Below are 16,781 nucleotides of genomic sequence, written 5' to 3'. Positions count from 1 at the left end.
AAAATTATCTAGCCTCCCATCAGTTTGATAATGTGAGTAACAACAAACCCCGGTCTCTGGTCAAATAAAATAAAACCGGAGAAAACTATTTACTTGTTGTTTTAATATATAAAATGGAGTCCCGCCAAGAAATATCAATAATACCTATAAAAGTTGTTGAGCGTAGAAAATGCCAATACATGAACCTACCTCCGTAGATTTCATATAGTAAACAGTAATATTATCAATTTCTATGCGAAACAGGGAGCATACTAGGGTGGTGACCAGTCAAACATGTTTGGGGTAGATTGAGGGTTCAAGACTTGATTAACAAGATACGAATTTACATGCAAGTCGGCAGAGATGGTGGATATAGAGCCTGTGAAGACAGAGCAACTGAGTTACTGGTTGTAGGAATCAAACAATATTCTGACGTGGAACCTAAAAAAAAGAACACCCTCCTTATCATTCATCGTTCACTTTGTGTAAAAACCCGTTGAAAATCTATACCACAAAGTAAACAATGCTTTTAATACAATATTAAAATAGATTTATATTATCCACTGACACTTCGTGATGGAATTGCATTTTTAATTTATTATTAGATTAAAACCAATATTTTTAGCTTTTCCACTTTTTTATTTGACCAGCGACCGGGTTTCGTCGTTACCGACATCATCAGACTGGAATTATACTACTCTGTTTGATTCCCAGTCTGATGATGTCGGTAACGACGAAACCCGGTCGCTGGTCAAATAAAAAAGTGGAAAAGCTAAAAATATTGGTTTTAATCTAATAATAAATTAACAATATTAAAAACCTAAAAAAACTCCTAAATTCCTAAAAATCCTAAAAAGACATATTTTCCTACTAGCCGCACGTGTACGCAAGCCTTAAACTCAATGTTGGTACACAATGAGGAATCAAGAGAAAAAATATAATACTGTACATAAGTACCAACAGAGAATATTGTTTTAATGAAAAAATAATAATAACAAGAAATTCAAGACATTTATTTGACTTATTGACATAAAATGTTAACAAGTAAACAGAGTAGTATAATAATTGAAAATTATATCATTTTCGAAACTGTTTCATGTCTAACATTTGTTGCTGTTTGGAAATCAAAAGTAGACCAATTTTCAATTTTTTCACGGAAATTATTATCTTCCCTTGCAAAATTTCCTAATCGCAAGTTTCATCGATCCCGATTATTATTGCTGTTATTTAAACTTCTGACTACTGAGGGTTAAATACATACTTACTATTGTGGGATAATAAAATGTTTAATTGAAAGAATATCGATATGTGATGTCTATCATCAAATCTTTTCATTGCTTAAGTGATTTTATGAGTAAATACTTTATTGGCTAATAACGTTTTTATTACTAAGAGAGTGCTGTAAGGTATTGAAACTAATGAAAAAAGTTTTTTTTTATTGTTGAAATAATTTCTATTACTTATACTCCAGTAATTAAATAAACACATTTGACGTTAAAATATTTTAAAGAAATTAGTCACTCGATCAGGTATTAGCTTTTTGAACAGTGGACAGCTAATGTAACTGGTTAATATCCAACAGAATAGGTGAAAACTAGCAGAACACGCTAATAATTAGCAAAACAGAAAAGGTAAACAGCTAATAGGCATACAGGTAATAAGACAGTTAAATAGATAACATAACAGGTTTAAAGGTAATAAGTTAAATCTAACCGAACGGGTATACAGGTAATAATACAGGCAAGCAGTTAACAGAACAGGCATATAAGTAATAGTGCAGGTAAATAGCCAACAAACAGGTAAACAGCTAACAGGCATATACATATGTAGGTAATAAGGCAATTAAACAGATAACAAAACAGGCATACAGGCAACAAAATAGTTAAACAGCCAACGGAATAGGCACACATGTAATAGAACAGTTAAATAGCTAATAGAACAAATAAACAGTAAACAAATGACATTTAACTGTTAAAATATCATAATGCAATAATAAAAAAAAACTTTATTTTTTAAAAAGAATAATGGTAGAGGCCATTAAAAACATAGATAAAAATAATATTAAAAACATCAGTTGTTTGTGGCATATATCACTCAATTGTAAGTAACTTGGTAAAAATATGTATATATATATATATATATATATATATATATATATATATATATATATACATATATATATTTTTATATACATAAATATATATATATATATATATATATATATATATATATATATATATATATATATAAAAAAACAGTTAACAGAATATGTTGGATTACCAACGAACATAGCCTTAAACTTGAACTAGAAATCTCATGGCCTTGACCTAATGAACTTAATATCAGGAGAGTCCAGAACTCTTTACGTATGTATATCTACTGACGTCTACCTCAAAAAAGTCTGATCGATCGCAAATATAAACAATAACAGCTTACAATCAATCTAAACTAAGTTTCGAAGTCCGTAATAAGTTAGTAAGCTTAATTTAAGCTGTTTGTCTTCAAGTAGTATAATTCAGCTTAATTCGAGAGATATTGATTGCCGAACTTGGAGACTTAGCCGAATTAAATTATTTATTTATTTCAGTTAGAGGTGTACTAAGATTAATAACTTCTGTATTTTGAAATATTAATACAATTATCTTACATTCTACAAACTTAAGCTAGTTTTGTGGATCGATGATATAATGTTTTGGGAAGCATTGTATTTAATATTGAACAAAACCATTACCTCTATATTTTTATCCATATTTCAGTATCATCGCAAAATTGTAAGATTAATGAAGAGGTTCTTGTTAGTTTTCTTGCAGACAGTAAAATAATTACAAATTTATGTTTTAATACCATTAAGTTTATGTTTTAAATTCATTACTAACGTTTTTAGAAACTACTTTGCAAAATAAACATTAAAATTTAATTTTGGAGTTGGCAAAAGAAAGAAGAAACTAGACTGAAAGCAGTCAAAATTGTTTCACTCTCAAACTGAATTTATGTCAAAACGATGTATAGTAGTCGTAGATGTTTCAACATAAAAATAAGGTAAGAAACCAAGGCTGAGATAAGCACTAACAATGAAATTAAGAAAGGTGTGTTGAGATAGTTTGGACACATGGAACGAATAAGTGAAGTAGGAAAGGGGGAGGTAGATTGAATAGAGGTCCGCCTCCGTAGTGTAATGGTCAGCACGCTCGGCTACCGTACTGGAGGTCCCGGGTTCGATTCCCAGGGGGGGCTGTCAAAAAAATATAAGTGATTTTTTCACTATAATATTTATCCAATATCACCCTGTACTGGTGGACCTGAAGCGGAGGGCTGATCACCTTTCTTTCGTGTGTTAACGATCAGGATAATACTGCGTTTATATAATGCAGTTCCCTATGCACTATCGGGTGCGGATGAGGGTTCGAAGAAGGAAAGATAAAACAAATGTGAAGTTGGAAATATAATAGAATTTAAAAAAAGACCGAGAAAAATAGTCATGATCAAGTATTTAAAATACTTGTAAATGGACATATACCATATAAGGGGTCGGAATAAAAGTCTCGTATGTATGAGGAGATGTATCAATGTGGTAGAGGCGGAACATATTTGCAAAGACAGACACAGCGATTTAACTTTCCATCCTTTCTGGTTATTAAAAAAAAACATGTATTTACCCCCATAATTAGTACCAGGGCTGATTCATCAATACTTTTATCGATTGATTCAAAGCTTTTCGGAACATGTTGAAATTATTGACTGAAGCCACGAGATGTAGTATTATTCTCGTAAACTTGAAAGTATAACTTTAGGCTTCTTGAAACCTATTCAACGTCATGAAAGGAACTTTATTTCATAACTCGATACAAGTTATATTACACAAAACTTGACTTTAATTTCTGGCGTCAATTATACTTGAAGCAAGAGAGAAAGCGTTGTTATTTAAGTATTATATGATAAAATAAATACATGAAATTATTTAATTTCTCAAATTAATTTTATTTACCTATGTAAACAACATATGAGTAGCGCTGAAAATAATGTTACAATATGGGTAGTAGCATGGGTGTTTATATGATGCAGTGCCCTGTGCACCATCGGGCGCGAATGAGGGGTTAGAGAAGAAAATATGGGTAGTACATAGTAAATATATATTTTAAAAAATTGTTTCAAATATTTATCATAAAATACCAATTAATTCAGTTATTAGGATGATAAAATCCGCAAAATACTTTTGGCCGATCGTATATTTAGTTTAGTTGGGATGGCTGACACCTCAAAAAGTTTTGATTTATGAGTATGGAAAAAAATAATTAATTGAATAATTAGCCGTAAGGGGTAGGCAGAGAGAATAGAATGCCACACTTCTCTGTCTTTGCAAACATTCTTCATTACCCTCATCCACAATAATGTACATATTTCCTCATACATACCCGCCGATTATTCCGACTCCTGGCCTGACTCGAAGTATTTGAAACACTTTATAATACTAAGTTTTCATCGGTCTTCCTATGCTGCTATTTCCAACTACATTTTTTCTTCTAACCCTTATTTGTACCCAATGATGCATAAGGAACTGCATCATATAAACGCAGTGCTATATTTATCGTTAACACATGAAGGAAAAGTGATCAGCCCTCCGCTTCAGGTACTACTAGTTCAGGATAATATTGAATAAATATTAGAGTGAAAAAATCACTTAAATTTATTTTATCCCCCCCTCCCCATGGAATCGAACCCGGGACCTCCAGTCAAGCGTGCTGACCATTACACTACGGAGGCAGACAAACATAATAAGCAAGGTAAATAATAAATTCAATTCACATCTACAAATAAAACGGTGTTCACTCTGCTTTCTCTAATATAACAGCAATTTTCTTTGAGCTGTTTTCCCACCCAAAATAAATACTAATGTATAATTTACAACGCCTCCGTAGTGTAATGGTCAGCATGCTAGGCTGCCACGCTGGAGGTACCGGGTTCGATTCCCAAGAGGGTCAAAATAAATATTAGTGAATTTTCAGTCTGATATTTATTTATATCACACCTGTACCTGAAGCGCAAGGCTGATCACCTTTCCTTTATGTATTTAACGATCAAGATAACACTGCTTCTGTACGATGCAGTGCCCTATGCACCATTGGGTGCGGATAAGGGTTATAAGATAAGAATTTACTTCTTCTCCGTCTTAATCCTCATTGCTGAGGGCTGTGACCCTTGCAGAAGGAATGACTCTTCTCCAGTTACCCCTTGACTGCGCTGCACGTAGCGCTCCAACCACTGAGGTGCCTGCTGCTGCCTTAATTTGATCGGTCCATCGTGTGGGGATCTTCCTCTCCCTCTCTTTCCTTTTACAACGTGTAAGAATTTACAACGTGTAAATAATTTACAACATTTTTCACTTAACACGCTTTGGGATCTTGGGTAAGTTTTCCTTATTTAGAATTCCTTGTGGTCGCACAAGTAACCGCTAAAAACCGAAACCGATATCTGCTTGAAAATTGAACCACAGACCTTAAAAGGGATAATGGCCCATCCGTATTGATTTATAAGTACCATAATATACACAATAGTATCTCAAATCTCGGCCCAATTTGCAAAAGTACTTCAATTAGAGCCTCTTGCAGCCCACGTCTACCCTATTAGTTACTAGATACGGGACAGATTCTAATTAAATTTGATATTTTATTTGTACAAACAGGGTTATTGGTTTGTTTTATTACACGAAATCAATTGCAAACTGTCAATAAAGTAGTTATACGTAAAATCACAACTCGCCTAACTAACTAACTAACTAACTAACCATCACGCCGCTTCCCCGCAGGGGTAGGCAGAGAGAATAGAAGGCCACACGAACATTCAAACATTTACAAACATTCTTTGCCTCTTCTATATTCATGCATCTCCTCATACATACCCGACGATTATTACGACTCCTGACCCGGCCACATTCAAGTATTTGACATACCTGATTGTGCCAAGTTTTCCTCGGTCTTTCTCTGCTTCTTTTTCCAACTACATTCGCTTCATAAATTTGTTTACCCGTTCTTTCCTCACTCAAACGTTCCACATGTTTCTTCTAAAGTTATTTACCGATTGCTTCGAAAATTTTGACACAAATGCGTTACAGATGTTTTTACTTGCAACAGATAAAAACATGAATAATTTTATTTTACCGCAATGGCAGTGCCATCTGTTGACCGTAATAGCAGCACACACAATAATAAACAATGCTCACGGTGGACAAAGTGTTTCTTGAAAGTTGCTTGAATATTACGTACCGTAGAACTTGGCTACTTGAACTTTGATGTGTTACTTGAGCCCAGTACAAAAAATTTTTTAATCTGTATATGGTCTACAATAATGAACTTTTAAGTGTCACCTGCCAGGGAAACAATGAATCATGTCGATACGTTCATTATTGTAGACCAAATACAGATCGAAATATGTTTTTTGTACTGGGCTCAAGTAACACATCAAAGTTCAAGTAGCCCCGTTCTACGGTACCCTAAAACATTGTGAATCTATATCATTCTTAATAAAAACGTGTAAAACAAAAATACAACAGATTTTTATTTATTTAATGGTAATATTTGAATTTTAACAACGTTTTGCCTTCCAAAAGTATTTTCAAAGAAATACAATTATAATGTCAATCGAATGTGTTTATTTACAGTCAATCTACAGTTATTTTACCTCTAGTTGTTATGTTTTCTAACTAAATATAAATCAGAGGTAAAATAAATATGAACGGACCTTACTTAGTACTTAGAACACTACCTGTCACTATGGGTCTGTTCGGTTTGGAGGTCAGTAGAAAAAACGGTGGAGATCAACACATTGTATCTAGAATATACTTCTTAATCTAAAAATGGTTTTTCATTGCTCGAATTTTTCATTGGTGTCAATACGAATATCTTATTTTTACGAGAAAACTTTGACGCGTCCAAAAGAGATTTAATGTTGATTTTTCACTAATAAAAGTTTTAATATGTGAAGATATTTACGTATATGCAATTTATATAGGGGAGCCGGGATCATTTAGAAACTCCCGCTGTGAAAAGTTGGGAGATAAGAAATACCCACGTCAAGTAAATATTAGCATTTTTATGAACGCTCCATAAATGCTATCCCTACATAATAAATACTGTCATGCATCCAGCAATATCTCAACCCTTATTCGCCTCGCTGGGGTAGAACGGGCAGACTCGTCTCCTTTAGGGTTCGGAATTTTGCTGTAGTATTAACCCTTTGGTTGCCAGGACTTTTGGGGTTACTATGACTAAACTTATATTATGTATAAATACCGCGATTTATACATAATAATTCAAAAGTAAAATAGGTTCGATAATTTATAAACATTGTGCCATTGTTTTATTATATATCTCAAGAGTTTAGTTGACTAAATGTATTCAACATTATAAAAAATCGACTAACAAGTAAATGTTGTTCGCTCTTTTTTACGCCGTGTGCACTGCGAATCAAATGACTCCTGATCTAATTGACGACATCCGGTGTTGAAAGAAATAGCGTAGGGGTGAGAGTAATTATCATGAAATGCAATACATGTTTTATATCTGTATCAATTAATTACATTAAACATTGTATTGATTTTTTTGACACGAGAATTGACACGTTAAAATATATTTTTTTTTTATAATATCGCAAATCTTTACACAACTTACTTTTCGCGGAAAAAAATTGCTTTAATGTGCCTTGTTTTTCTCGTTGCTGCTTAAGTTATTTTTAGCATAATTTTATTTTTTTGAAACATAAATTTTTTTAATATCACAAATAATTGTGAGACATAAATGGTCATGTAATTCTAAATTTCGATTTAGCTTATTTAAAAAAAAATAATATATATCGAATTTTTTTTAGCACAACTATGAAGGAATCCCTGTCCAAAATGTATCTGATATTTTTATAAATCATGACGTCAGATCCGATGGATCCGGTATTTCTAGCTAGTGTGCCGAAGCCGATATATCAGATTTTGGTAACCAAGGGGTTAAGCTCTACACCCTAGTCAGGCAGATTTAGATTGCGATAGGTCTAGAATTTAAAACATGTGAAAGGATGATGTGACATGAAATAAATTGCATTATACGTATTGTACAATGGCTCAGAAGTGCACTGCGTCCGTCTTTTCAATATATAGAAATTGCACACTACGTAGGTACTTTCAGGCTTTGAAATATTACTACTATCTGTAATGGGTTGTCGCGAAAAGAGAAAATAAGAAACTTCCCTAACATAAAGGGAAACTTTGCTCTCAATATTAAATTAATAAAACAAATAACCCCGCTTATAGTAATTTGGTATGATTTTTAGTTGATTTGAACATTGATATTCGTAGATCATAAACATCATTCGCTTTAAAAAAATATGAAAATTCGTTTAAATTCGTATCGCTAGTATATTAATGTTTTATTATTTATTAGCACGAATATACCCATCATGCTTTTAAAACAAAAATAAACCTTTGGTAAACAATGAAGTCATGAAGAACTTTATATATATTTATATATTTATATATATATATATATATATATATATATATATATATATATATATATATATATATATATATATATATATATATATATATATATATATATATATATATATATATATATATATTTTTTTTTTTAGCAAGTTACTTACAATTGAGTGATATATGCCACAAACAACTGATGTTTTTAATATTATTTTAATCTGTGTTTTTAATGGCCTCTACCATTATTCTTTTTAAAAAATAAAGTTTTTTTTTATTATTATTGCATTATGATATTTTAACAGTTAAATGTCATTTGTTTACTGTTTATTTGTTCTATTAGCTATTTAACTGTGTATATATATATATATACATATACATATATATATATATACATATACATATATATATATATATATATATATATATATATATATATATATATATATATATATATATATATATATATATATATATATATATATATATATATATATATATATATATATATATATATATATATATATATATATATATATATATATATATATATATATATATTTCGTTACTTACACTTCATTTGGGGGCTGTGCGATCAATATATGTATATTTTCCTACCAATGTTTCGATCACTTTTTCAGAGTCTATCCTAAAGGATTAAAATTCTAAAGAATATATTCTAAAAAATAATATAAAATAACTTCCGAATTTCGTTGATTTGATTAACTCTAAAATACATGTAGTTTTAATGTGATTGATTATATATTACTATTTTTACGTTATTTTAAAAACAGTGAATAATTGTATTGTGAACAGTTCATGATTATTAAAGTAAATTGGGTATGCAAATTGTCCCGCTATCTTAAGAGATAATTAAACTTAATGAATAATTCAATTAGATCCAAAATTTATATTTGGATCCAAAACAAATGTTGCCATTACCAAAAAATTCAAATAGCGATTTCTACATTTTCTGTGCAGAAGCAGTATATAGTTGGAGCCCTGGAGGGTTACTTGTTTACTGTTTATAGCCATGTCGGGTTACTGATAACATAAGAGATTGCCGCGGGCAAAACACGATCTTGAGTACATGATGGAAATGGGGATGTTTTAAACTTACCCCTTTTCCGCAGATGGCATATGAAAGTTTCCTTTACATGACGCATAGATATCGTGAAAATTATCAGAATACCATAGTAACCAGCACACGTGGTAACTGCGCATATCCACGGGGCAATAGAGGGTCCTCAAAATTGACACGTTGATACATAGACAAAGCAATAAAAAAGACCGATTTTCTCTATAAGTTTCTGGTAATTTCTAAAACAGGTCCCATTAGACAAAAAATGGAATTAGAAGGAGTAACTCGCAAAGCCTCTATGTTAGAGGGCTGATTCGAGGAGGGTAGTAACTGTGAGGAAGTACAACACAATTAAAAAAATATATTTTTTGAATTATTTTGCAAATGGCGTGAAACGAACCCGCGATGTCTGTTTTGCAATCCTACTAAGCCACGGCGTCTGTAAATATTACACTCCTTATCATTCATCGTTCCCTTTGTGTAATACCCCTTAAAATAGTACTTCATGATTACCGGTTTCCGAATAACTATTCCATTATCAGGTCAAATGTAGACTATCACGTCGGAAAAAGCATTTCATCATCCGGTCGCAGCTAGAAAAGTCTATGGAATGGTTATTTCGAAACCGGTAATCATGAAGTAGTGCTTTTAAGTGGTATTATATAAAGTGAACGATGAATGATAAGGATAGTATTGTATTACCATACTACAAAGATAACGGTGCTTTCATTATACAAAATATCTGTAAACATTATCAAACCATGATGTGGTGGTATGTAGAAAACCTCGAGACGACAATAGGGTCTTAATTACAATAAATTTCATCCTTGTAAAACTTTGATATACTTATAAATTTTTCTGCGTATAAAAATCATTTTAAATTTAAATTTTAATCAACGAGTAAAGATATTTTTCATGTAAATAAAACTGGTCTTTGTTAAGCTAATCTAGAAATAAGTAAAGCAATCAATAATGACTTACCCATAATAAATAACCGATTGAATTAAACTATTAGTCCACTTTAAAAAATATTCCCATTGTGATTCATTTGTCTTATTCCTGTCTTTCAAATGTTATTTTTGAATTAATGTCAGACAGTAACAATTTCATTTAAATTTAAATTCGACCCAATGGTGGAATCATTTTTCCGATACCGGTAGCCACAAAGTAGTGTTTTTTAAAATGGTATTACACAAAGTAAACGATGAATGATAAGGAGAGTATTATAAGTTTTTTTCTTCATCAAGCACGTGTATGTGAGTGTGTGTACCGGCATGTGTAGTTTATCATGTTTTTCCTCCGTGATTTAGTAACAAAATGAAAGTAATTCAATTACCAACACACCCACAACGTTTCCGTAAACTGTCTTACATTTTACATCATATTCTCAGAAAATCTAGCTTGAACATTGTAAGAAATATCTTTGTTGTGTGTTTTCTCACAGTATAAATATTTTATCTTCATAATACACGGTCGACGTATACTCCTGAAGGAAATTTAATTAGGTTCCTGGCAGACGTGCTCTATGACAAATATGTATGTCGTAAAAATAATAAGTAATGGCTTACGTTATTTTGTTTTATAATCCTTAAAACAATATTATTACATTATTCTGCTCTCAGCTAAAGAAAACGATAATAAACTAATGTGTCTTCTATATTTTTAGTTCTTACCATGTAAATAAAAATAATACTTGCCACTAGCAGAAACATCCCTTCACTGGTGATTTATTTTGTTTTTTTTTTTTAAAGTTCAATATTTGTGTTTTTATTATTAGGACAAAAATTTCAATTTCATACTATTTCTGTGAGCCTAAGCGGCTCATTATTAGAATAACGCATCAAATTGTGGTAGAGTGGGTACGAAACCAATTTAATTGAATTTTTTTTAAATAATTAATTAATTGATTAAATTAATTTTATTTAAAAAAATCTTTTTGTTTTCTGATAGTCAAGTATTTTGTATTTTTTGTATTTTATATAAACACTATTATTCTAGTTCTACTTATAATACCCATTGTATTCTTACCAGTGTTCTTTACTTTGACCTAAATTATATTGTTTACCCACACACAGGCCGTGCCTTTGTGGGATCTTTGAATTTATATTTCATTCATAATTTTTTTGTATTTGAATTTATGTCATGTTTGTATAATGTAAAAGAATTTAAAATAAAGAAATTAAAAAAAAAAACAAGAAACTCTGACTTAAGAGTCCGCGACACTAACCACGGGACCACAACCCGACACAGCGCTTACTAGCGCTTGTGGGTACAGGGTTGTTACCCTTATTATATTGATTGTTGTATAATATTTTTATTGAACGAGTAAAAAAGTAAGTTAGTTTTTAATTCCAGATAAAATAAATGCTAAATATTTATGCTTTAGATCTTTGACAAAAAAGAAAGCCTTTCTGACCAACAAAAGCAAGCCTGGGTTAACAAAATCAGGCCTTTCGTGCCAACAACAGAGCCCTTAATACTTTCAACGTAAAAAATATAAACCCAACAAAAAAACAGTTTTGACTTAAATTTTTAGAAGAAGGTGGCATTTTCACACATTATTTTTCAACTTTTTGTACGCGGTCACGCATTACTGTGGCTCAGTCTGATTTAATTGAATAGAAATAAAATAGAAGTCACACATTTCTAATATGTTTAATTTCACAATGCTTGTGAAGTGATGGAATTAAAAATCTATGAAACAACAATGCAATAAAAAACATTGAAAATAGAAAATGACTACAGCTGTCAAGAGGCACGCTGCCCACTATGAGCTATGTTAAGTAATGCGTGTGTTGCCGTAACGTTTAACAGGTGGCGCTGCCTCTTAATAAATAAAATAAAATAAAAATTATCTGCCACAGATAAAAACACAATGATTCACATCCGATTATTCCGACTACTGGCCTGACTATTTTCACGTATTTGAAATATTTGATTATACCAAGTTTTTTTCGGTCTTCTTTTGCTTCTTTTGCCAACCAAATTCGCCTCATATATTTGTTTTACCGTTCTTTTCACTCATTTGCTCAGCATGTCTGAACCATCTCAACCACATTTCTTAATTTTATTGATAATGTTTATGTTAGCCATGCATTTTTTCTTTATATCACCATTCGAACATCTATCATACATCGTTCTGCTATTAATTTTTCTGAGAGAATGCATTTCATTGGATATTTATTAAAATATTACAACTTATGGGTGTTATTATCAGCATCGTCGAGAAAAATGGCAAAAATGTTTGCTTTATTAGACACAGGAGCCCAATTAAATCTCGCGACCCGTTTGCTGTGTAAACTGGCTGAGTATGTTTCAAGAGATTTCCCCCGTGTAGTGTTCTGAGTCTCGTTATAAAACGAACAAACAAATAATGTGACTTGTTATAATACCAATCCATTATATACAAAAGAATGAAATGGATCGTTGGTGATAGTGCACTACAAGCGATCTCAAAGACCGACAGATTTTTTTCTTCTTCCTTATTTAAAATTATTTTGCATTTTACGATATATTATAATTACAAGTACATTTTTAAAAAAAAATATTAATACAAAAAAGGTCGCACAGAGGCATGGCCTGTGTGTGGGTATATATTTAATTTTAGGTCATAATAAAAGGGCACTGGCAAGAATACAATAAAATTAGCTTAAAAGTGCTTATATAAACTACAAATATTGAGTATATGAGTATTGACATAAAAATCTCGGTGAGTGGTTAAATACTAATATTATTAACATTTTTGTAAAAAAAAATAAGTAAAAATTACTAACCACAAAGTAAATGCTTTAAATATTAATAATATTGAGAATATATACAAATATTTGCTTTTAACAGAAATCAAAAAGATGAAAATTAAAAAAAGTTGGCGAATATGTACTATGAGTTTAAAAGAAGAAAGTACTAAGATCGGTTTTTGAATAAATAATTTAAGAAAAATTTTGAATCGAAACAAACTTAGGTAATTAATGTCTAACATATAGTCTTTGTGGAATGAATGAAACAGTTTTGGAGCTATGAAAAATAAGTGTTTGCGTGAGTCTGGATTTGCAAAAAGGGATTTCCGTTTGGAGAAAAAATGTATTAATAAAAAAATTAGTAAAAACAAAGTGGTTTTATTTTATAAAGTTTATATAATGTGCCACAAAATATGCGAAAAACATTCAAGAAGATTAAACATAAAATTTACTAGCGTAAAATTCTAGCTAAAATTTTAACATATCTTCCTGAAATGCTAATTAACTAACTATTATGATCTGATGATTTGAAACCGGTAGTCACAAATCAGTATTTTCTAAAGTGGTATTACACAAAATGAACGCTCAATGATAATGAGAGTGTTTTAAAAAGTACGTTGCCTTAAATAAGTATTGATTAAAAAAAAAACAATTCTTCGTGTCTGGCGCTCTCGCAAAGCCTACATCTCGATCATTTTGCTTACGTTAAAAACAGAATTCAATTGATGGTAATTTATTAATAAATCTGCGTCCACACGTTTCCATTACACAGTAAAAAGGTTTTTTTCCACCTGGAAAAATAACGATTATAATTTGTTTCAAACCGTTTGGATCTTTTTAAACGTCTGTTTGCGTAAGTTATTCTAATGGGCGAATTAGAATGGTACCGTGGGTGCCTTCGCTTCCCGGCCGAAGCGGCAAAGCTATTAAAATAATGAAATTATACATTTCCAGTGCCACAACGTTACTTTTACCGATAGCTCGCTATATAAATTAGATAACCGTGTTTGCTTGTGCGAGCCCGCTTCGAGCTTTCTCAGAAGTTGGGGGTTTAATTGGAAGATTGTTTGAATTCTTTCGAGAAAGAGGAAAAGCTATATTTTTGTATTATTGCTAGAAATGTGAGCTTAAGCTCTCCGCGTTCAGTACGACAACTTTGATAAATAATATATGATATATAGATGGGAAATTAAGAACATTTTGAGTGTGTCAAAATATTTGTTCACAAATCTGGGTTTTCTCCTTTAAGGAGTTATTTATGCATATCTTTATAAGATGATAGATTTATATTATCCACTGACACTTCGTGATGGAATTGCATTTTTAATTTATTATTAGATTAAAACCAATATTTTTAGCTTTTCCACTTTTTTATTTGACCAGCGACCGGGTTTCGTCGTTACCGACATCATCAGACTGGTCTGATGATGTCGGTAACGACGAAACCCGGTCGCTGGTCAAATAAAAAAGTGGAAAAGCTAAAAATATTGGTTTTAATCTAATAATAAATTTATAAGATGATCCTGGTTGCCAGCCTTTCACAGGACACAAACCCTGTAAATACCTAGACTTCCATATTCTACCTATTTTGAGATGTCAAAAAAATGTACAAATTTAACGTTTTACAACGTAAAAATTTTCAAACATTATTATCTGCATGCACAAATATATGCAGACTGGTCTGATGATGTCGGTAACGACGAAACCCGGTCGCTGGTCAAATAAAAAAGTGGAAAAGCTAAAAATATTGGTTTTAATCTAATAATAAATTTATAAGATGATCCTGGTTGCCAGCCTTTCACAGGACACAAACCCTGTAAATACCTAGACTTCCATATTCTACCTATTTTGAGATGTCAAAAAAATGTACAAATTTAATTTTCAAACATTATTATCTGCATGCACAAATATATATATATATATATATATATATATATATATATATATATATATATATATATATATATATATATATATATATATATATATATATATATATATATATATATATATATATATATATATATATATATATATATATATATATATATATATATAAATATATATATATATATATAAATATATATATATATATATATATATATATATATATATATATATATATATATATATATATATATATATATATATATATATATATATATATTTATATATAAATATATTAATATTCATTATATTTTAAATAGAGTTTATACCATATGAACCATAGAGGCTTGCACTAACCTAAAAAAATCTCAAGGTTTGGCAAAAATATAAAGAAATCATACCAACTTAATTTCGCCGTAATGGGAATCGTACATTTAGAAGTGCCTAACTTACACTAACTTGAACGAGTACGGGTATCCATCCCAGAGTGCCCTACCTTTTAAAAAATATACTAGTAATCATTATTAGGGATCTCAACATATTGTGAAAGTCTAATATCAATATGTTTTAAAGCCATTTTTCGATCTACATGGAACACGCTAATTTTGGTTTAACAAACTGTATAAATTTACATACCTGGAGCTTCACCTTCCAATCCAGGGTTGTACATGGACTCAAATCACGTATGTTTGATTACGAAGCGGTCACAACTGAAAAAAAACCTAGGTTTATTCAAGGTATTCGTTAAATCCAATCAAATCGTAAACGGATTTTAAAATTACATTACTTTTTTAGTCTGACGTAGTATTGTGTTATGTTGATTGTTTATTCATACTAGGGTTATTCATACAATCCGTCGCGACCCCTTTTTCGCGGAAATAAAAAGTGACAAGTTGAAAAAATCACAAAAGGATACAACCATTCTTTGGTGAATACAATTTCCGGAACAAACGAAGTACGACTATGTAGGCGAACAAGGAGAACACAAGATTAATTGAAATCACGAGTCAATTAGAGTCAACTTTTGTTTTTAAATAGGAACACGATTCTCGTGAGCTATTATTTTACAGAGATTTGAAAAATTAACGACTTTATAACACTTCCTAAAATTATTTCTACATTTCAAAACATTTCACCATGTCTTTATTTATGTTATTTAATATTCATAATATTTTTATGTTTTGACTTAAAAAGAAAGAAAAAATGTGTATGTTTGTGATTTATTTATTGTTTCGGCATTTACTTTGTGGTAAGACATGACGATTTTTTTTTAAATCTTGTTTTTTTTTTTAAATATATTATATTATATGCACACGAACATATAAATTACAAAAGAAAAAACTTGTTTTTTACCACTTGAGTTTATTTTATGACGACTAGTTTTGGAAGCTAAATTTCCATCTTCAGGTCTGAATGTAAACTGTCTAAATGTTTACATTTAGACATGAAGATGAAAGTTGAACTCGAACCGAAACTAGCCGTCATAAAATAAACTCAATTAGTAAAAACACAAGTGTTTTCTTTTATAATTTGAATATTCGTGTGTATATAATATATGTGTGTGTATGTAATTCGTGTGTATACACAAACAAACAAGTTTGTATATATATATATATATATA

The 16,781-nt window shown here is 30.6% G+C and overlaps 1 protein-coding gene across 1 annotated transcript in view; it reads right to left on the bottom strand.

Moving 5' to 3' along the window:
* Nucleotides 1–16,781, bottom strand: part of LOC148311898 (uncharacterized) — a 102,210-nt gene that overhangs the window by 72,294 nt on the left and 13,135 nt on the right. Inside the window, exon 2 of the mRNA XM_088278143.1 lies at nucleotides 15,797–15,870. Within this exon, the coding sequence (XP_088134269.1) occupies nucleotides 15,797–15,830 (34 nt within the window). The 5' untranslated portion in view covers nucleotides 15,831–15,870. The remainder of the gene's footprint in view (nucleotides 1–15,796; nucleotides 15,871–16,781) is intronic.

The sequence above is a fragment of the Brachycentrus maculatus genome, unplaced genomic scaffold, assembly GCF_059751285.1.
Source record: "Brachycentrus maculatus isolate JH-2025_06_01 unplaced genomic scaffold, ASM5975128v1 h1tg000055l, whole genome shotgun sequence".
Classification (NCBI taxonomy): Eukaryota; Metazoa; Arthropoda; class Insecta; order Trichoptera; family Brachycentridae; genus Brachycentrus; species Brachycentrus maculatus.
Note: the sequence above shows the minus strand (reverse complement) of the source record. Positions and strands in the feature narration are given on the sequence as shown.